Here is a 23,016-nt window from a genome sequence, read left to right on the forward strand (position 1 = left end):
GGCTTGAAAACTCAAAGTGTTATATTATTTAATTGATGAGAAAAACTTATTTAAAAATATTAAAATATTAAATAGAATATAAATTCTTAATAAACATTCAATTAAAAGTGTTGAAATTTATAAAAAAAAATATTTATAAAAAAAAAAAAACATACTCATTAAAGCAAGAAATCACAAAAACAGAAGAGGATGTTGTTGATGAGTATAAATGTTATTTATGAGTATTCGTGATTCTTCATCAAATGGAAAATCTCCTCAGAAAATAAAGAATAGAATTAGGCACTTCTCCATTTTCGTGTTCCATGTTCTAAACACAAGCCAGTCAAGTCAATGGTTTATTGCTTCTCCTTTCTGTCACTATGTTCAGTTTTGCAGTCACTTTCTATGGGCAAAGGCAAAGGGTGCAAAACTTCACCTTTCTGCAACCCAAATAAAAAATTGAGTCAATTCCAATTCCCAAAGCTTTTTTCAACATTTGTTTTCAGATGAAACAACAACATAGTGAAATATTCCACGAAAACCAGACATCTCGTAAACTCCGATGAAGAGGAACACACACATGTTCATCATGTCCCATTCCCCTCCAATGGATCCCAAAATTTGGAGCAAATTGCCACCTGAAATCCTTGAATACATCCTCTCCTTTCTTCCTCTCAAAACCTTCTTGAATCTCAGATCCACTTGCAAAGGTTTCTGGTCTCTCGTATTCTCTCCCTCCTTCATTTCCAAACACTCTTTTCCCTCTTCTTCTTCTTCATCTTCTTCTTCGTCTTCTTCACCCTTCTCTTCCTTTCTCTTACTCTCACACCCTCAATTCCACCGCCACTTCCCTCTCTACGATTGCACACTCGGCACGTGGCGCAACATCTCTCTCTCACTCTCCGATTCTTCACTGCAATGTTTCCCTTCCCTCACCACTCTCGTCTCCTCTGGTGGTCTCTTCTGCCTCTCCGATTCGCTATCGTGCTCCTTGATAGTGTGCAACCTTCTGGCCAAGTCTTCTAGAAAGATTCAGTACCCAAGTTTCTCTCTTCACTTGGAGCATCTCACTTTCGTCACAACCCCAACAGGGTACACCATATTTGTTCTCTGCTCTGAGGCCGCTACGAACTCCGCCTTTGTTTATGACTCAAAAGTTCGAACTTGGAAACGGTTCGACGGTTTTGGACCGGTTCTCGGCGACAATCACCACCAAAAAGGTGTTTTTTTCAAAGGGGGTTTGTATTTTGCAACCGCGGAACCGTGTTGTGTGGTGATATTTGATTTGGGGAGTGGAAGGTGGGAAAAACCCGTTGTGGGGTTACCGAGTCAGCTCACATTCGTTCGATTGGTGAGTGACGGAGCGGGGAAACTGTATTTGGTTGGTGGGGTTGGGAACAACGGAATCTCGAGGAGCATAAAGTTGTGGGAATTGGGTGGAGATGGGAATTGGGTGGAAGTGCAGAGTTTGCCTGATCTTATGTGCAAGAAGTTTGTGTCTGTGTGTTACCATAACTATGAGCATGTTTATTGCTTCTGGCATGAGGGAATGATCTGCATTTGCTGCTACACTTGGCCAGAGATCTTGTATTACTTGGTTTCAAGGAGGACTTGGCATTGGCTTCCCAGGTGCCCCTCTTTGCCTCTCAAATGTAGCTGTGGTTTCAAGTGGTTTTCTTTTGTTCCAAATCTCTATGCTTCAGTCTGATAGATAAAGTGGTGCTGCTGTTCTTGTTTTACTTTTTTGATTGCTGTGTATCTGTTTGTTTTGTATATTTTATCATAAGTTTTTGAATTTTGGGTTATGTTATGTTTGCCATTTTCTGAGGGTTTTGTTGTTACATTTGTATCATGTACTGCTTTTAGTCACAGAAATGGGTTTGCTGATAATTTTCTACCATTGTTGAGGTGTGTATACTGCTAGTGGAAGAAGAACTAGACCTTGTTCTTTCTGCTAAAATCCAACTTAATTGAAAATCCTATGTCATCAATTTGGAGACAACTTTTCATCATAATTAGGATCAACAACTCCACCGAAATTTGTGAAATGTGAGATAACGTAACTGCACAAACATACAATTCGAACAAGTAGTCTTCTCTTTATCTGATACTTTCTTGCTGTAAAATATGGAGTTATCAGAGCTACAGAAAACATTTGAAAGTTCATAATAATGTATAATTTAACTGTAAAAAAGAAAAGAAAAAAGCTTTGATTTTGGGGAAGATTAAAAAACTGATCTTTGTTAATTGGAATCGGTTTTGTCCGTACCGACAGAAGGGTGATCTGCATAATCAATCTGCAGAGATAAGTTCAATTGAATGAGTTGTTGACGACTATGTTTTTGTATTGTTTTCGTTGTGTGGAATAGAAAGATACAACAACCAAAACCAATAAACTACGTCATGTGTTTTGTTGCTGAAATCTATCATATACTTCTAGAGCGTCTCAATTTTTATAATTAATTGAAAGCTACCCACAAATTTATTATTACAATTTTTCCTTTCATATTTATCTTAAATTTCTCCATTTGTTTAGTTAAATGTTTGTCGGGTTTAGTAAATAAAATATAAATAAATCCAATATGAGATATTTTTAGGTTGCTTAGTAAAAAAAATACTTATTATATATATATATATATATATATATATATATATATATATATATATATAACATGATATAAGTATATGTTTATTTTCTCCTTTTGTTAAAGATTTTATTTATAAGTGATTTATTATTCATTCAATTGTTGTATAATAAAGACATTCACATGTGTTTTTCTTCTATATTTTGGCCACGACATAGACTTATTTCATCTTTTAGGTGATCTATTTTATGAAGCCTTAGTTGTCATGCAAAAACATGTTTGAATTTTATGGCTAATGGTCAAATATATATCTAAGCATTTCTAAATTCGAGTTGAAACAAGTGTTGTTTAAGATACTCTTGAGGATAGGGAGATTTGAATACCTATTTAATTATTGTACACAACCTCTCACCTTCAAGTAATAAATGATCTTGAGGCTTAAAATATTTATGAGAATAAGGAGATTACGATATACCTCATAGTACAAATATAAATGAAAATATTTGACTTTTACCGTTCAATAAAATAATTCCCATTCAAGCTATCGATAATATTTATTTTTGTTTAATCTCTATCATTTGTTTGCATTTGTTAAGTGGTAACATGTTTATTAAGTGATACATTAATAATTAAATATGATTAAATCTATATTGTTTCTTGCTTTTGTTCTCCAATAACTTTTACTTTACATATCGCTTTTAGTACTCTAATTTTTTTCCATTTTTTTATTTCTCATAAATTTTTTTACTTTTGTTCAGTTGTTCCATAGTTAGTTGACATATTTTAAATAATGCTTTGTATGTTAATGGACATGTGATACATGTTATTATCGTACTTTAAAAAAAATAATCATATTTATCCAATGAAGTATTATTAGTTTTTTTTTTCTTTTTGGTGAATTTGTATACTATATCTGTATTAGTAATCTTTCCAGGCTTTTAATAAAAAATAGAAGCTTGAGAACTTAAGAAGAAAGAAGTCACTTGTAGGATGTTTTGCTTATTCAATTGAACACGTAAAACAGAGAACTCCAACTTTTGGATTGCAAATATGTTGATGTGATTGAGCAAAAATCCTCAAAAACTTCAAACTTACCTTGTCATTTTTACCCAAAGAGACATCAAATTTAATGAGAGAAATCAATTTTTACACATATGACACATAGAATTTTTTTCTAAGAGGAAAATGCCTTCTTTTTTTTTTCATTTTTGGAGTTCTTGTAGATGGCATGGAGAGCATTAAATGAACTTTCAACTTCAAGCTTTACATTTTTTATTCATTTTTTGTGTGTTTCAAATCTCTTGAAGTAGCTAGTCTCCTATTCATTGTGGTTAAATATAACAAACCGTGATTCTATGTAGTTTTTTTTTTTTTAATTACAATAGATAATTCTTTTTATGATCTTATATTACCTGTTTTTTCTTCATGGTCCCATGACTTGATTGTTTATATTTGTTTTAAGTTTCATTGCATTGAAAAATAATTTGAACAACTTAAGGATTTCCTGTGAGATATAAGATTTGGTGCTTGGTTATTCTTATATCAATAGCTCTTCATGTAAAAGATTAGCGTTTTATTTTAAGTTTTAGACTTTTACCATGAGGGATTCTAATCCAAGTAAACTAATAATATAAATAATAGAGTTATAATAAAAAATGTATTGAAATTCAACTGCTATTGAGCTGAATTTATAAAGTTCAATCTTAAATATGCATATAATTATTGACTTAGTTAAGTTTTATATTAATTACAGATTAATTGAACTGCTCCGTTGTATGTACTTCGATATAGTTAGAAAATCAAAAAGCTAAGTTTAGATTGCTTTTTTTAAGTAAACATTCAAACTAATTACACTATAACATCTTGCTGATATAAGTCAACTTAAATTTTAGAACATGTTAACATGTATCTTTGACTTTGAATATATTTGAAGAAAAATATTAGATCTAATGAGCGTATCCCTGAAAATTACGTTGAAATATTCTTTTACAATAAATAAAATTTATATATAATCTTATATAATAATATCTAAAATATTTATTATTTAAAATTTAAATCAGACCAACATTTATCATGTTTAAAAGAGAGAAACAAATTGATTTATCATTGACAAGTTCAAAGATGGTACTGTGCAGTGTTGACTACCCAGCGTTGAATTTTTGGTTTAAATTTTGCCACTGTAACCTACACATTTTATCTAGTGAATATAATATTTCAGTACGCTTTTATTATTGTTTTTTTTTATACATTGGTTTTATTTTATTTCACTTATCTACCTTTCCAGTACACTTTTGCGAAAACTTTACTATCTGAATTGTAACCACTCAGAATGTTAATAAAACTAGTCATTAGACGTCCTAGGTGAATATCATAAATATACACATTGGACATCAATAATATAAGTTACAAATGAGATTTAGGAGTAAAGTACAAATTAATGTAAAAGAAATAAAATTGAAGGCTAAAGCAAAATTCTTATGATGAACAACTCTTTCTTTAAAAAAAAGTAACTACTATTTGAGCTTCTTTAAAAAATATTTGTTTAAAAGACATTCTTCTGTTCCCTCTACGTAATTCTCCCTAAAATAAAACTTGATGAATACTATTTGAGCTTCTGCAATTGTACAATATAATGGAGTTGCTTAACTCACTTTTGATAGGTCCTATTATTAAATGACTTAAAAGCTTAAACATAGTTCTCTCCTTAAGAACTGGAATAGGGTCTACAATTGTTTCAACTTTCGAGAACAATTGAAGAATGGATAGTTCATAAGATATAATCACATTAATTTCTTCAATAATGAAAATACTTTAAGAATTCCATATGCAATTCTCACGAAAAATAAATGCTCGAGGCATGGTTTTTCAAACCAAGTTTTGTATTTCTTGAATTAATATAACTATAAAAAGTTCAACCTCTTTCCTAAATAATCTATGATTATTATCAAGAATTTGACTTCTCACTTTTTCAAGAATTCATTATCGAAGTGGTAAAAAAGTCTTAATACAACATTCTTAATTCTATTATATTAGTTTTATTTAATTTCCATTAATGAATTAGATAATTAATTTTAGAAATCTTTTACTCTTTTTTTGCTTCTTTTTTAAATTTATAATCAATACTAAATACCAAACTAATTAATTTATTCTTGCTAATTTGGAGTGTTTATAAGGCTTGACACTTAGGTGATGGGCATAGTCATATGAAAGGTTAATCATGTGATCTTGAATCTTGACCTAGATGAGGCCTAAATGCAAACCTTATTTCCTATGCTTCTGTTAGTTTTTAACAAAAAAAATTATTCATACACAGGTACCCATATTTTTACAAAACTAGAAGACAAGACGAATCGTCTAGTACTCTACTCCAAAGTATAAGAGTCTTCTTTTTTACTTGTTCTTCAACCCTTCTAGCTATGAATGTGGTGGTTGGATTCCAGTGCTTTAAATGTCTTGGAAGAGGGCACTGTTCTTCATAGTGTCCCAACAAAAAAAATAATAATAATGATTTCAAAGGACTAAGATTGAAAAAGGCAGGATGAAGTTCATTCTTCACCTATATATAGAAAAGTTCTAGAATCTGGGAAGGAAATTCTCCCTTGTGAAAGAGATTTATTAGTGGTAAGAAGGCTTCTTGAAAGCAAATCTTTTGAACTTGGACCACAAGGAGAGAACCTATTCCACACTAGATGTAAAATTTTTTAAAACACTTCTTTAATTGGATACAGACTCTTCCTACAACACTCGTAATTCTAGGTTGGTAGACAAGGTAGACTTAACTCCTGTGCCCCATCTGAAATCTTATGAAGTCCAGTCGATTAAAGACGATGATGGGATAATAATTAACCAACCAACAAATATGCATATCCATCTATAATAAGACGAATTGCTAACATTTTTGCATTTTTCATGAAGAGTCGTGCATCCTTATAAAGAGTGAGAAGTAATATCCCATTCAAACTACTCTCATGGTCATGCTTTGAGCGCGTGTAGCATATTCCTCGATGGAGCTCAACTAGAACATATTTTACTTGATCATCACCTAGACATTTTAGTAGGAGAGAATAGATTCTCGTCCGAAGAGTTGTTTATTGAACATCACATAATATGAGGTTTGTCATCATATCTTTCTGGCATCTTGTCACACACGGGAAAGTATGTCATTAGGACATCAATAAATGATTACCCAAGTTTATTTGTAGCAAATTATCATGATCCCAACTCAATGCTCTAAAAGTTTCTTGTATTAGGGTATGATGTTATCTTACCATATGGATGCTAGCAAGTTTTGGGAGGATGTGACTCAATTATTCTGCTCTTTTGCATACAATCTATCAAAGTGATCAACCATATTTTTGGCAATGTAATAGTAATTTTGTAAAAGCGATTATTTGGCTCCGCACTTGTCGTTCATCTATTTGGTTTGGAGTTTCTTTGGCATTTTAATGCTTGACTCCCACCTCATGGGCGAGAGTCAGACGAGTTGTGATTGTTACATCGAACTACAACCGTGGCTTAAGAATGAACTCCTCATGTCCTTCGACTAGCAAGATTATGTCGACACTTTCAAAGCTTTGACGTTGTAGATTGACAACGCAATCAAGCTAGCATTGTAGAAACCTAAATTAGCAAGAAGGATGACAACATGGTATGTTGAATTGTCAAAATTTAGATTATTCTTTGGAACTCAATGTCCTATGAAGGCACGGTTTCCTTTGATTTCCCTGTCGAGCTACTCAAACTCAATGACCAACATGAATGGTGGTCTTTAAGCGTTGGTGACTCTAACAAAAAAGTAGTGAAGCCAATGTGGTACTCAAATCCTTGAGCAAGTCTTACAGTTCGACTTCCAAATGTCAAACAATTAGATTGACTATGAAACACTCGTTCCCAATCTAAGACTAGCCCACAAAGAGGGAGTCAAATTTTTAAAATGCCAAAGTAACTCCCCAATGATCACTAGACACAAGATCAACAAATACCAAACCAAAGGGGCACTTCTACAAAAATATTATCACTTAAATAAATTCAGCATTGCTCAAGTCCTAAGAGAGAAAAATGATTGAATCAATGTCCTTTCAAAACTTGCAACTATTGAAAAAGTTGGACAACATCAGACCCTCGTACACAAAACTCTCATAACATCAAATTTGGATCACAATAATGTGTTGGTAATCACACATGGATGACACCTATCATTCAGTTTCCACTTAACAACATACTTCCTAGAGAGCCACAAGAGACTAGAAAGATACAACAACAAAACTCATATTATACAATGTTCAACAAAGAGCTCTTTAGATGAGGATCTCTTCTCCCCTACTACAATTTCAATGATGAAGACAAATACATTCTAGTCGAGCCCCATCAAAGAATATGTGGTATGTATGTGCTCAAAGCATGACCTCTCTATACCCTTCCTCCGTAAGAGTTACATATCATAGTTATCACTTGGAAAATGGAATATTTTCAGCCTATTCCCCTCGCCTAAGGGACAAATCAAATTCTTAATAGTAGTCATTGACTATTTTACTAAATAGATGAAGGTTAAACCTTTGGAAAACATAAAGGCTGAGCAAATACAAAAATTCTATTGGAAGAACATCACTTGTCAACATGACGCTCATCCAATCAATTGTCACAAGCAACGGTCATCCATTCATAAATAAAGGTTTAGAGCAGTTCCTGCAAACAACTAGGGATAAAGTAATGCGTTTGATCAACTGAACACCCACAAACAAATGGTCAAACAAAGATGGCTGACATCAATAAGAACACGCTTTAAGAAAGTCTGTGTATAATTTGCCCACCTTAGTCTAAATGCGTAACTGATTGGGTAAATAAACCTTATGAAGCTCTTGCTGAAAAATAAGTGTGCATGACTTTATTTTATAATTGATACTATAATGGTATCAAATTATTTCCGTACAAGCTTTAAGCTGTTTCCATAGTATCCATATACCCTTAAACAAGTGTTTGTTTCATAAGATAAGTCAATAAATTCTAAATAATTTTTTCCAAACATGCTATCTTATTCTCCTAAACATCAGTATCATGATTCTGAGTACATAGCAAGTGATTGTGAGCATGATACATACCTGAGGTCTCACAATACCGTTGAGCACCCAATATTTGAAGCAGATGATAAGGTATTAAAATAGCCTAATGTCGCAATTTATTAAGGACAATATGCTTACACAACTTCAATCTGCACAGACCGCTTCAGGAAATTTGCTATTGTTTAAAATGGTGCCTGAACTACGAACACAGTGGATTTCTCACCAAAATAGTCCACAGGATCAGGGTTAAAGGATGTCATTCGTGTGACATTTATGTCAATGGGAGATGCTGATTGAGCTCAGATCCTTGATTTGTGGTAAATTTGAATTATAGGCCATTACATTTATCTTCAAAAGAATTCAAACATAATCTATATCCTGGGATGTCATTGGCATTTAGCAAACAAAGGATGCCCTTCAAATATATACAGTTAAGTGTGTGTGAATTAAGCAACATACGTAGTGTCAACATCCTCAAGACAAAATTCACAAACTTCGGACAATAACCAGAAGTTCAGGATAAATAAAAGCTTTTTTTTCAGACAACTAGTTATAAATCAGATGCCATAAAAAAATTAGATGCATTCCCAGTGACAATACCTTTCTAATCTCATACTGTCCAATGAATCACTTGAAGATAATGAGATAAAAAAAATACATCAACAATCTATACCAATTTCCTCCACTTTCTTCCTTTCATTCAACTTAATCGAAGGAAGCTGCGAGATATAACTTAATAAATTACCTCGATTTACGAATCCATTATGGTTTGAGCAAGAGTGAGAAACCAAACTTGGGATTCTTGTCCAAATCCTTTGTTTCAAAAGCGCCCGAGATTGTCAAGAATGATTTGCGTGTTAGCTCATGCTGCAATAAAGCCGCAAGGTTGCCGTGGTTGTTCAGCTTTGCCTTCAAAACTGTCTGAGAATCAACGACATACGAACATCCAACTGTTAAGGTGTTCTCATTCGTAGAAAACCTTCTGCTAATCTCTCCAACAACAGCTCCTCCATTCAATCTTTCTAGCTGGTGTAAATATGACACCTTCATGGAATCTCCCTTATCACCTCTGCAAAAATGAAAAGTGTACCTATGTACCAAAACATAAATTTGCCAACATTGAGACTAATTTATGCCCTTTATTTGTAGGGTTTATCTACACAATCAATGCAGGTAATACTTATTCGATAACTCTTCCAGGGTCAACAATGTTATAAAACTGGATGTGATTTGACAGTAAATGAACAAATCTTTATAGAAGAGGCCTAGCTCCAAATCCTGCAGCAACGTGGGTATAATATCAAGAACTGAAACTATACAAGTAATAGTCAATATCCTGGATATTCAAGATACTCGGGACTCTCCCAAGCCACAAAACTAACTCTCCAATTGTCTAGTCACTCCTCTTAACACCTCTTCCTATATATGTATATAGGCAACATGCCGTATTTATCTAATTACTCCAACTCAACTAACTCTAATTACTCTACTAACTAATATAACTAGCTATAGGCGTTACCTATCACAATGTCTTAAAACACCTACACAAAAAGAAAAATGCTGGTAATACACTCTCTAACACATTTTTATTATTGGTTCAAATTTATTAGAGTTAAGTAATTGAGTAAGTCTCACTTCAATTTAATGTGCCTTCGCTCATTATTTTGTAGTTACCACTAAACTTCAACCTGTAATAGGTTCAACAGAACAAAAGTTTCAGAAAATGTGTTGCTAACACTATCCTCCCTGGAAAAAATAAAACTGAAAATTGTTATAGAAAGAACATTCCAATTTCATTTTACAGACAAATAAATATTCCATCCATAAATACTTGGCTTTGCAAATAGGCGTTCAAAGTACTGATTTAACATTGACAATTAAAAAACACCTCAATTACTTACAAAATTACTGAAGCACTGGAACTTGGCATTTTAAAGCACAGACCAGCATTGTATTTTGTAAATTTGGCAAGACTTGTTGAATAGCTCGTTTCTGCTCCAAAGGCAATGCTAGGAGTGCCCATCGTCCCAGAAAAATCAATTGCAGGGGAGCGGGTTAAACCAACACCAAGAGTAAAAGCCACATGATCATGAAGATACTGAACCTCAAACTACATCAAAAGCATATAATCATTACAAGTCCACGATAACAGACTTCAATCCAAAAGTCCAATCTCAGTACCTTTCCAGAATTGTAATCAGGCAAACGAATCGAAGCAATTGTTTTCGCTGACGGCACAACATCAGAGACAGTGAATGTAGTCAGCACCTAAAGCAAAAAAAAAAAAGAAAAAAAAAAAACAATTACCAATCTAAGTAGAAAACATTATATTGTCAAATTTATAAAATGGAAGAAAAAATAGAGAGAAAGAGAGAGGGAAATACATTTGAGTCGGTATCAACTTTGAAATTCACCACTTTGTTCTTATACTTAAATTCCGCAGTTACATCACCGGAGGAAAGCCCTCTGCTCTTCACCAATGTAGATTTCAGGTCCTGAATTAGTTCACGTAATAATTAACAATCACTATTTCTCTCAAAATTAAGGCTTACTTGATAAACTTCTTCGTAAAAACATAAAAGAGAATGAAAAATAAATAAAGAAAGAAAGAAAATGAACTTCCCGAATAATCTATCTTCTCCAACGGACATGCGTAGATCGATTACACTTCAATTCATTTTACATTTCTCTCATGAATATTCATGGAACATTTTATTCAAACAAAACCTAACACGGCTAAGTTTTCCGTTTCCTTGAGATGCAAATGAACGACGTGATTAAAATCATCAGTAAAAAAATTCGGAACGAAATAATTATGAGCGAATGATAAGATAGAGAAACATAGGGATCGGAAAGTGAAGTGGAAAAACGGAGAAGAGAGAAAAACGTGAACGCACGAGACCGGAATTGGCGGAGGAGGAGATGGTGAATCTCTGATCGGAGTTGTAATCCTTCGTGAGGATATCTGCGAAAGTGAAATAAGAATTTGGTTACTTACGAACGATAACATAAAAGAACTGAGAATGAATGAGAGATAGTTGAATACCTCTCCCACTCTTGCCGATATCGGAGAAGAAACCTGGTCCTTTGCCTGACATTTTCTCTGCAGCACAGAGACTCCACGAAGAACCAAGGGTTTATGTAAACCCTTTCGAGAACCAAAATAAAAGATAAAAGAGGGAAAGAAGAAAAAAAAAACGAAAAAACGAAAAAAAAAAATAAAAAGATATAAAAAAGGAAAGAAGAAAAAAAAACGAAAATAATTGCTCTCGTTGAGAGTCGAACTCAAGACCTCCCGCTTACTAAACGGGTGCTCTAACCAACTGAGCTACGAGAGCTTTATATTTAATTTAGAATTTAGTATTTTGATATATATTATCATTGTATTCTCAACGTCACGTACATTTTTGGTTTGACACAGTCATTTTACTTGTTCAAAGGCAAATTGCATAAAAGAAAAACTTTTGTTTGATAATTTGTGGTTAGTTCAGGTTATGCATGAGTAAAGTCATGCCACTCTAGGATAAATGGAAGACCAAATAATGATTTTGACTTTACCGAATAGTTTATAAATATGTATTAGTAAATCATTAATTTAGATTTAATATATTTAATTTTTCTTTTAATTATTTAAAATATATTTCTCCGAGAGGAAAACTCGGAAGAAAAAAAAAATCATATACAAAATTTGTAAAAATTAATCTTACATAAATTAATTTAAACTCTTAGAGATATGAATTGCTTTTCGCTTTAGAAGAAAAAACAGGGTTATCCAAACACCTTAAGAGTAAGCGCGTGTTGTGTGTATGATGAAAAGAACCCATTGAAAGACTAAATTACTATTTTACAAACGTTTTCCAATTTTAAAAGCTTTCATATAAAACAAAAAATAGGCATGGTCATAAAGAATATATATACATATATTCCAAGTACAACCGAGTCAAAACCAGTAGTGAGTCAAAACCAAATGGCTGAACAAGCCAGGAAGAAGAAATTTGTGAATCTCATGACTCAGTTTCACAATGGTTGGGACCATAACGTGAATTTAACCCATAATTAACAACTATCATAATCTTTTTATTAATGTAATCATACTGTTATTTACTAATAAATTACTGCGATTTAAAAAAATATTATAAAAAATAATAATGCAACCATACACAATCACTTATAATTCGATCTGAATTAGAAAATAAATAAACTATTCATACATTACTTATTACATTACTTATTACTTTAGAAGTTCTTATATTCCATGATTGAAATTCCATGGACAAAATTAGTTATATTCCTGTGGCAACATCAGTGGAATTAATGACTAAGTCCAAAAGTTTTAGTTATACCAGCATGATCAAAATCAGAAAATTTATTAAACAGAAATTTCTTCTTTAATGAATGTCTCTATCCATAAATGACCTTTTATGAAAAAATTGGGTAAAAAGTGGCATAGTACTTAAGAGACATAGCTCCATAACCTCAAAGATCACATTATACCTAGATGACCAAATAAACACCATAATAAGTATATTACATCAATCATTTCAAATATAGTTGAAACTGTCATGGTGGGTACAAAGTACCTGTACCTATTGGTTCAATTTTGACACTTCCTTTTCATTTTAATTATTGATTAAACTCATATCCTTTTGAGAAAAAAAGAGAGAAAACCTATAATAAGAAAATAATAATTTTATTGTGTCCATTATTTGTTGTTGGCTTGTAATTTTCATGATTGTGGTCACGTTATTTTGAAGTTTTTATTTGTAGAATATGAATTTATCCAACAATGTGTTACTTGACATAATTGTAGACCATACCGACCGACTCGCATATATGGCTAATAGATTCAAAGTCCCACGTTCTGGTCCTTAGTTTTATTTAATAAAGTATATATTTTACAAGTCTTCAGAAACCAACCAATGGTAGAATAGCTTAGACATTACAAAACGCTTACCTTCTAATATCCTTTGCGTCACTTTTGTTTCTCAAATATTAATATTATATTACAATCAAATATTTATTTAACCACTGAATTAAACGAAGATAACATTAAAATTGTTAGCATAGAATGTTTTTCATTTCATCAATAGTCAAATGCAACTCTTTATATTTTAAGAGTGTAACAATTCAAACATCACAATTCAATTATGATCCGACTTACTTAACCTCTGTTACGAGATGATTGACGTTACATGCAACAAAAACTAAACTTACCATATGATTATGTATCTTATATTTATAATGCACAAACCACCATATAATAGAAATTTTGTCTAAGTACAATTAAAATTTTTCGAGTTAACTATAATTTTATTATTTACCCCTTCCTTACCCGATTTTTCTTAGCTCTCTTTGACAGAAGAAAATTCTGCATTTGCAGTAGTTTTGTAATTCTTAATAAACCATCATAACAAAGACAGATTTTAATAATCTTTTAGAAAGCAAGAGAAATGACCTTGGTGATTTTATCATGCTAATAAATTTCAGACAACTAAAAAAAGTATATTTCTTCGACAAAAAAGAATATAAATCCAGTGTGAAAAGTGTATTATTCCTATTGGTATCATTGGTAACAATGTTTGATCTACTAACAAATGGGCTTTAATAACAATAACTATATCTGGGACGTATTTAATTCAGCACTTATTAGAATATAGCCAATATCCTATTCTTCTTTTGATTATTATTATTATATAAAGAAAAAGAACGGTGTAAAATTATAGTACTTTCAACTTACTTTCGATCTTTCATTTTCATTTTCATTTTCGCATCTGTGATAGTTATTTCATTGGTTTTCTCTTCACCCATATTAGCAATATATTTCATTATATAAAAAATAAAAAAGTAAAACCAATACGAGTATTTATTTTATTGGATTTATTTTGTTTCGCCGCCGAATTGAGTAATTTTTAGTGTAATAATTAATTTTTTTATTAAATAAATAGTATCATCTTAGATTTATCATGATTTACATTTAAACATTATCGTATTACTTCTATTTTTTTACTTTTATATTATCTTATGTAACTTAGTGTGTATAATTGATTCTTTAAAAAAAATAGTGATACATTAATTAATGACTCATACTAAGTAATATTTGAAAGTAAAAGATGTGAGTCAAAAAATGAGAGTCATAATATCTTATCCCTAAGAAAATTGTGATAAATAAAGTAAAGAGTGAAGCACGTTTATTATAATTATTTTTAAAATATTTGAAAATATGATTTTAGTTTTTACAAAATTTGATATATTTGTATTGGTTATGTACGTACATGTATAAAGTGATTTTCTAGTTTCTATCGGGAACTAAACACATATATTTATTCTATATTCTATAATACTCGAATTATAAATATATAAAAGAAAAAAATGGCATTTTAAAATAATTTAAAAGATCACAAACCTATTTAGATAGAATGAAGTTGTTGTATTTTGCATTAAAAACTTGATTTAATATTGATAATTTTATATTGTTGAGAAATGACTTCAAACTTAATCATACATAACTACTAAACATTAAAAGGTGTTCCGATAACCGGTGCAATAATAGACTCAACAATAACAAATTATATTAGCATAAGTTTTAATCATGACTTTATAAAATCGATTTGGAAAGTGAGACTTGTATACATGTATATAATATAAATTAACTTTATCTCTAGTCGATATGAGACTTCTAACAAAAATTTGTCTTAGTGGAGTAATAATATACAAAAGGTATGTGAAAATGGGTGGTTTGAGAAGCAAATATGTAGAGTTTTTGAGGTAGGAATAAAAAAAATGAAGCTTTGGATGATATTTGGCTACAACAACCAAGCCTTCAACAAACACATTCTAGGCTATTTAGTGTATCTACAGAATAAATAAAAGCACTATATAAGATGAGACAATGGGAGTGTGAGAGATGGAATGTAATCTAAAATGGATGAGCGAATTATTTTTATGGGAAAACAATTTCTAAGAATATTTATTAAACATGCAAATCAATGTATACATGACATTAAAATAGAAAGTCGTCTAGGAATATATATGATGAATTGCGGGACAAGAATGTTCCACCAAAAGTGAGTAATTTCATCAAGGAAAATGATCCAAAATATGCTACCAACAAGAGAAAATTTGCATAAGAGGGGTTTATTACATAATTTATCCAACCTTATGTGTCATTTTTTCCAATCTGATTTAGAAACTATAAACCACGTTATTTTCTCACCACGTAAGGAAGAGGAAATGGAAAAAGTGCTATAGATGGGTTCAACTGAATATGGTACTACCACATTGTGCAAATGAACACTAATGGTAGCACATGGAGGGAACAAATATGGTCAGAAGAGAATGTGGAGTATAGTATGGTGTGCAAATGACATGGAGCATTTTGAGGAAAAAGAATCACTGCAATTTTAAAAGAAATATATTAATAAAAAAGAGGTGCTACAACAAGTCAGTTATTTACGAATGAGACACAATGAATTTAAATACACCATAATATTAGTTTTGTTTGTTGTATAAGAATTTGATATCCCTTATATCAATTATTTTGTATGGGTGATGGTTGTTGACAAAAAGAATGTAGAAACACATTTGAAGAATAAAAATATGAAAATAAAATAATTCTCAACTTAATTATAAAACTATTATTTTAAATGCCAATACTTTAGAAAAAAATATATTATTATTATTTTAAAAATTTAAGATTACAGCAATTATTATTTCTTCAACTTAGTCTTGTTAGTACTAATTGAATAATCAGCAAATATAACATCTCATTAAAAACTGCCAGGTCAGTCAAAGTTACTTGTCCCAATTGTCCTTTTGGCTTTAAGGTTTTTACGGTTAAAATACAATGGCTTTTTAAACCTAAGGTCGTTATAGACATTTACAATAGTTTTACTTTAAGAAATTAAAAGAATTATTTTATCATAATGTAGACAAAAATATTAAAGTAGAATTATAAAATGTCACTGAAGTGGAATATTTATTGTTATTATTGAAAATATGTTAAATAATAAATAAAGTTTTTTATTAAACTATTTTAAAAAAAATGCCTTGGAAATGAGACAGTTTTCAATGAATTTATTGTTTTAAATTTTTGTACGATTTTTTCATTAATTACTTACAAAAGATTGAGCAGAATAAGAACAGGGTTCATCGAGAAACGATGTTGGTACGCACGCACGCGTTTAAAGGTGCAGTCCCGGCACGTGCCTGAGAGATTGGAATGTGGTAAAATCAATCTTCATATGTGCACGTGTCATCCGCAGAGGGCATGGTTGGGATACACATGTAGAAATGTTATCCCACTCGCACTCCCAATTCATAAATCTTCGCTTTTCGCAACTCCCTCACCAGCCCCTTTCTCTCCTTCACATTAATCTTGCTCCGAACCTCACATACAAACCCCAACACGAACCTCCGGTTCGGATCCTAATCCCTCTCATGGGAACCGAGAGTTACACATACCTAGGACGCAATTTCAGCCAACTCAGCATCAACGACGCTTCCTCTTCCTCCGCCTTCAGCGACTGCAACAGTGACAGATCTGGCGAATTCGCCACCGCTTCTTCGCAAACGCGCCGCTTCCTCATCACCTGCGCCACCGAAAACTCCGACGATTTGATCCGTCAACTCGTCGCCGATCTCCACTCCGCCTCACTCGACGATCAGAAACAAGCCGCCATGGAAATCAGGTTGCTCGCCAAGAACAAGCCGGAGAATCGAGTCAAAATCGCCAAAGCCGGCGCAATCAAACCGCTGATTTCACTCATTTCGTCGCCGGACCTCCAGCTCCAGGAATACGGCGTCACCGCGATTTTGAATCTCTCGCTCTGCGACGAGAACAAGGAGGCAATCGCCTCCGCAGGCGCGATTAAGCCGCTGGTTCGCGCGCTGAGCACGGGAACCGCGACGGCAAAGGAGAACGCGGCGTGCGCGCTGCTGCGGCTGTCGCAGGTGGAGGAGAACAAGGCGGCGATTGGGCGGTCCGGCGCGATTCCGCCGCTGGTGAGCCTTCTGGCTAGCGGCGGGTTCCGCGCGAAGAAGGACGCGTCGACGGCGCTGTACTCGCTGTGCACGGTGAAGGAGAACAAGCTTAGGGCGGTGAAGGCGGGGATCATGAAGGTGCTGGTGGAGTTGATGGCGGACTTCGAGTCGAACATGGTGGACAAGTCGGCGTACGTGGTGAGCGTGCTGGTGACGGTGCCGGAGGCGAGGGCGGCGCTGGTGGAGGAAGGCGGCGTGCCGGTGCTGGTTGAGATCGTTGAGGTCGGAACTCAGAGGCAGAAGGAAATCGCGGTTGTTATTCTATTGCAGGTGTGCGAAGATAGCTTGGCGTGTCGCTCTAGGGTGGCTCGCGAAGGTGCGATTCCTCCTTTGGTGGCTTTGTCTCAGTCCGGCACCAATCGCGCCAAGCAAAAGGTATAATTCCATTCCCTTTGCTTCAACATTTCCATTACTCTCTGCAAACTTCCTCGGTGACGTGGCTCTACTCTAAAATCAAATACAGTAAAAAAAAATGTTGTTATTACTATTATTATTTGTTTGCCATCTTATTCTTGTAACAAATTATATAAACACAAATTCTCCTTTAAAATTGAATAATAACTTGTAAATGTAGTGCCACATCAGCCTCATTGCACAGTGGATCTCCACTGTGCAAATAAGTTTGTGTTAGTGAGCATCGACTCAGTTATTCCCATTGCATCGTTTATGCCAATCTCATTGGTTGGGTTTTGGAATAATTTAATTACGAAGCTTGTTTCAGTGCTGACATTAAATTTTAGTTATTGTTGTTGGATTTATTTATTTATTTTTGTTTATCTCTTGGTGTGTAGGCGGAGAAATTAATTGAGCTTCTGCGGCAACCAAGATCCAGCAACGGCGGTGGTGGTGGTCTTGCGTCAGAAGTGGCGGTGTAAACTCTGGCAGTCATTTATTCGCCGTGGAAACAAACACCGCAAAGTAAAATTGTGAATTGGTTAAAACACAACGAGCGTCCTTCCAAGAGAGACGGAGAGTTAATTAAACTCTGTAAATATCTTCGAGAAGCTTTGTAAAGTTTGTGGCACAAATGATACGAGTTTGAGGTTGGTTTGGTTTTTGGGCTATGCAAAATAATGCACTCCCTCTCAGCACCATTGGTTATTTTTCTTCCTTTTTTTTTTTTTCTCGTCATTATTTATATTTTGTTGCTGTGAAGGTGAGGGCTGATGCTATAGCTTTTGGGCCCGCAACTATTTATGTAATTATTGGCGTTATAAGTGTGGTACTAGTTTATTTGGCCTTAAAATTAGAAGGATATAGTGAGATAAGAAAAGGAACATAGTTCTGAAAAGAAGAGAGTTCTTCAAGACTCCACAGCGAAAAGTAACCAGTGTTGTTTTGTTTTTGTACTGGGATTAGGTAGGATGAGAGATAAAGCATAGAGAAAAGAGAATAAACAAAATGAAAATGTGTTAAAAAAAGTGAGGCCTTTATTTTATAAAAAAAGTGAATAAATGTAATTAAAATAGTGGGAAAAATAAAAATAAGTTGTTTCAAGTGCGTGTACATCTGGAATAGCGAGGAATTGGTGGAGATATTTTCGGTGGATTTTGATTTTGAATATTTGATTTAAAATAGGGAATAATGGAAGGATGTTTGAAGCAGCATTAAAAAAATGAGAGAGAGCGGGGAAAAGGATGGTTTGAGTAGAGAAGGGTTCCACATGGTTAGCGTGGAAGAAAGGAACAAAAATCGAAAAGGAAAGTGGGTTAGGAGTTAGGACTTTTGGAGCAGAGAGTCGTAAGCAGGTTTGATTATTATTATTGTTTAATTTCCTTTTTCTGTAGAAATGAAAGGCATAAAGTAGAACAGAAGTGGCATGGAAATGACACGTGTCCTGTATTCCGTTAAAGATTAGCAGTTAGTCGTTCGGTCCCATTATGGATTAGGATGGCTGTCTGGGACTGTGGGTCCTTGTTGACGGCTGTTGACTCAAACTCTCTCTGCAAGCATTATGTTAAATTTTTAAAATGTATATCTACATGTAAAGGAGATTTTCTTTTTTCATAATTTTAATTTTATTTTTTATAACATAATTATTTATTAAATTTTTAAAAATTAATTATTATTTTTAAAAAAATTTATAAAACTATTTATTTATCTTTTTTTATTCTTCTATTTATTAACAATTACTTTTTATATTTTCTCTATACATTTTATTTTTTATAAATATTATTTTATTTTATTTATTAATTTAATAACATTACAATATTATCTTTACATAAAAGTTTTTCTTAAAATGTTCCCTTTTACTATCTAATAAAAATTGACTGGTTTCATATTTTCGTTTGATTCTTAATTAGCTTTTTTAAAATAGACTATTATCGGTTTATGTAAATTATTGTGTGTCAAATTAAAAATATGATAGATAGTTACACGAAGATTGAAGTAATTATTTGATGTTAAATTTAATATTATTCAATTTCTCTTAGTAATCATTAATGTTTTTGACAGTTTTTAATTATTAAAATTGATTTACTAAAGTCTTTATTAAAAAACCAAACTATTTCAACCACTAAAAATCATTTACCAAAAATGTTTATTGAAATTGAAAAAAATTTCAACGACTATAAATTATTAAAAATTCATTTTTTAGTTTTTATGTCTAGAAAAAAAAAAGTAAATACATAACATTCAATAGATTCATAATAAGAACGACAGATTAAGAATGTTCGCACTAACAAATGAGATTTCTCGTATTTCTTTATTTATTATAAAATATATTGATTGGTAAGATTAATTGTAAGTAGTTTTAATTAGTAACTCCCTTGATTTGTAATTTGAATTTTAAAATTAATAAAAAGAAAGAATTTGAATCTGACCACTAAAATGCTGGCCTCTGTCTTATATTTCTATTGTTTCTAAAAACCTATCACAAGAAATAACAACAAAAGTAAATGGATTAAATATTTTACTAATTTTTTATTTCAAAACAGACCTTTTAAGTGTTTTTTTAATTAGAATTGTTAGAAAATTAATAATTATTGAATATAATAAATGTTATTAAATTTAATGCTATGACGTTACTTAATATATTATTATTAATGTATTCAAATCACAAACGGCTATATCGGTAAAATTTTAAAACAAAAACCATAAAAAAAGTTATACTAAAATTAAAAAATTAAAAAATATATTATTATATAAAAAGTAAAAGTATACTAAATAAATAATTTTTATTTCACTTTATTTATTCATAAGAAATTATTTATATAAACAAGAGTTTAACTTATGTATAAATAAAGATTATTGTTTTCCTATTACTACTAAATCGAAAATCGTAAAAGAAACCTTTCTTATTTTGTCTAGAGGATAAAATTGGGCTAGTAAAAAAGAGGATAAAATTTAATGGCAGATACTATTTTGTGTTGAATTGCTAATAATGGTAATCAACTTGTTATGCATGTCTTTCTTTTTCAAGTTTACTTTGTTTTGAAATTGAGTTAATTGTTTTTCATCAACACGATGATTGAATATATGAAAGGAAATGACATGATTTGATACGGTAGTATTTTTAAGGGTATATTCTTTTTTTTAGAAGCCAAGCCATGTTCATTTCACCATTTAGGTCAACTCATCAACGTGATTTGCTTTCATTTCTTTCTCTTTTATATTAGGATTAGAGACTTTAAAACCATCACCAACTCCTAATTTAAATGCCAAATCAGGTTCATGTTTCCACATGGGAACCAAACCTCCAATTTTGGTGAATTTATAAGATGAAAGGGCTAACCCTAATCAACCATTCAATCATCAAGTAGATTTGTAACTCTTTTTAGAAAGAAAAAAATAATTGTATTGTTTTCCTCTTTTTAGGAAAAAATTTATTTATTTTTTCTCCCTTTTTAGGGGAAAAAAATAAACTTTCCTTGTGTAGTCTTGTTATTGTAATTTTAAAGGGTATAAATTAATACATCTCCAATCAAGTGACTTTTTTAGTCTTTTATATTGATTTGATTATAAATAAATTTGAAATTTAAAGATAATTAATTAGGTATTGGTAATTAATGAGACAAATAAACAAAAGTTGTTAAAATTTAAAGGAGTTAACTTTTTTTGTTTTTAGTTTTGTGAAAGATAGTTATTTTGAGGTAATTATGTTTGAGACATAAAACTAGCACAACAATGAATTTTAAGTTACTTTAGTTTTGTAAAAGTAAGATGTTCATAAAACAGAAAAATTATATAAACATTAGTTGCTTTTAATTATTCTTAGCATGTATGAAGTTGTTATAAATATGAAATCAAGATTTTAGCGGCAAGTTTATACACTGTATAATATTTGCTTGTATTTGTGCTTTATCTTTATATTTTCATTATTTATTTGTTTTGGTCTTATTATTTGTAAAATATTTCATCAAGTCTTTTGATTTTAAAAATACAACAATATAATTCTTTTTACTATCAAAAGTTATGATGTCAAAGTTAACCAAAATCATAATCCAATTTACTATTAAAAGGGAAAATTAAATAACTTGTTCAAACACTTCCTTTTTTATTCAATATGTTTCTTTCATAAGTTTTTTTAAATGTGTTTGAACGAAGCATTTTAATAAGAAATTGAAATATTTATATTTAAATTTTTTTAGGTAAAACAGTTGAATTTATCTAATAAAATAAACTTTCATTTTAACAAAATTTATTTTAATATATATAATTTTAAAATTTAAATTTAAATTAGACAACTTAAAATATTCAAATAATGTTTAAATACTAGATTTTAAAAATATTAGTCAACTTCGAATTTTCAATAAATTAATATTAAAAATCATGGACCAACAATAATATACTTTTGTATCAATATCGATTCATTCCATAAAAGAAATATAATATTATTTTTTAACTACTTCGATTACCAACAATAAAATCATTAATTATAAAAGGGCTAACTATGTTTTACGTCCTCCAGCTATTGAGAGTTTTTGGTTTTGGTCCATCCTTCAAACTTTAATCTATTTCGGTCCCTCATATTCTAAAACTCGTGGAATTGGTTCCCATTTTAGCAGGCCGTTAGTTTTTTTTTGAGCTGGCAGACGGAATTTCACGTCACACGTTATTTTTAAGAGAGATATCAGCTACAGTGCAAACGTGGAAGACGAAAATTAAACTTGAGTGAAAAGTTTTTGTTTTTAATTAGAAAGTGCATAAAAGAATTCGAAGAGACCTTCCCACCTTGCCTTGGATGATAGTGGGAGTGTGACTGTTATTTTCGAATAGGAGCTTTAAAGTGGGATTGCGAATTGGAATAGGGTTCTAATTTTGAAAGAAAAATTGGGGGTTTTGGTTTCCAGCTCGAAGACAAATTGGGAGGTTCGTGTCGCGAAGTTCTTCGACGAAGGTAAGTGGTTATTTTT

At 31.7% G+C, this 23,016-nt stretch overlaps 3 protein-coding genes and 1 non-coding gene across 5 annotated transcripts; 2 read left to right on the plus strand and 2 right to left on the minus strand.

Annotated features, from left to right (window-relative positions):
- Positions 1–250: 250 nt before the first annotated feature.
- LOC114193341 (F-box/kelch-repeat protein At5g43190-like) lies at positions 251–1,929 on the plus strand. The gene has a single exon (XM_028083093.1). The coding sequence runs from the start codon at positions 542–544 to the stop codon at positions 1,685–1,687; it is 1,146 nt and encodes a 381-aa protein (XP_027938894.1). The 5' UTR covers positions 251–541; the 3' UTR covers positions 1,688–1,929.
- A 7,120-nt stretch (positions 1,930–9,049) lies between these two features.
- Positions 9,050–11,803, minus strand: LOC114195601 (mitochondrial outer membrane protein porin 2-like). Of its 2 annotated transcripts, none has more exons than XM_028086122.1 (6): positions 11,670–11,803; positions 11,521–11,588; positions 11,008–11,118; positions 10,805–10,891; positions 10,525–10,733; positions 9,050–9,713 (listed from the first exon to the last, which is right to left on the minus strand). In XM_028086122.1, the coding sequence occupies exons 1-6, from the start codon at positions 11,719–11,721 to the stop codon at positions 9,386–9,388; spliced, it is 855 nt and encodes a 284-aa protein (XP_027941923.1). In that variant the 5' UTR covers positions 11,722–11,803; the 3' UTR covers positions 9,050–9,385. The 2 variants fall into 2 exon arrangements, with proteins under 2 accessions (XP_027941923.1, XP_027941924.1); XM_028086123.1 differs by having other exon boundaries at positions 9,050–9,692; positions 11,670–11,797.
- Positions 11,804–11,887: 84 nt separating this feature from the next.
- On the minus strand, positions 11,888–11,961 carry TRNAT-AGU. Its single transcript has one exon. It is a non-coding gene; the product is annotated as a tRNA-Thr (tRNA).
- Positions 11,962–16,886: 4,925 nt separating this feature from the next.
- Positions 16,887–18,908, plus strand: LOC114195316 (U-box domain-containing protein 4-like). Its single transcript, XM_028085736.1, has 2 exons — positions 16,887–18,037; positions 18,454–18,908. Exons 1-2 carry the CDS (start codon positions 16,913–16,915, stop codon positions 18,535–18,537), a joined length of 1,209 nt encoding a protein of 402 aa, XP_027941537.1. The 5' UTR covers positions 16,887–16,912; the 3' UTR covers positions 18,538–18,908.
- Positions 18,909–23,016: the final 4,108 nt, after the last annotated feature.

Source organism: Vigna unguiculata, chromosome 8 (assembly GCF_004118075.2).
Source record: "Vigna unguiculata cultivar IT97K-499-35 chromosome 8, ASM411807v1, whole genome shotgun sequence".
Taxonomy (NCBI): domain Eukaryota; kingdom Viridiplantae; phylum Streptophyta; class Magnoliopsida; order Fabales; family Fabaceae; genus Vigna; species Vigna unguiculata.

Coding starts and splice junctions, on each gene's coding strand:
- LOC114193341 (XM_028083093.1), top strand. CDS start 542: ATGAAGAGGAACACACACATGTTCATCATGTCCCATTCCCCTCCAATG.
- LOC114195601 (XM_028086122.1), bottom strand. CDS start 11,721: ATGTCAGGCAAAGGACCAGGTTTCTTCTCCGATATCGGCAAGAGTGGG. Junction 11,589..11,669: donor TATCGGCAAGAGTGGGAGAG/GTATTCAACTAT, acceptor TCACTTTCGCAG/ATATCCTCACGAAGGATTAC. Junction 10,734..10,804: donor CTGATTACAATTCTGGAAAG/GTACTGAGATTG, acceptor CTTTTGATGTAG/TTTGAGGTTCAGTATCTTCA.
- LOC114195316 (XM_028085736.1), top strand. CDS start 16,913: ATGTTATCCCACTCGCACTCCCAATTCATAAATCTTCGCTTTTCGCAA. Junction 18,038..18,453: donor CCAATCGCGCCAAGCAAAAG/GTATAATTCCAT, acceptor CTTGGTGTGTAG/GCGGAGAAATTAATTGAGCT.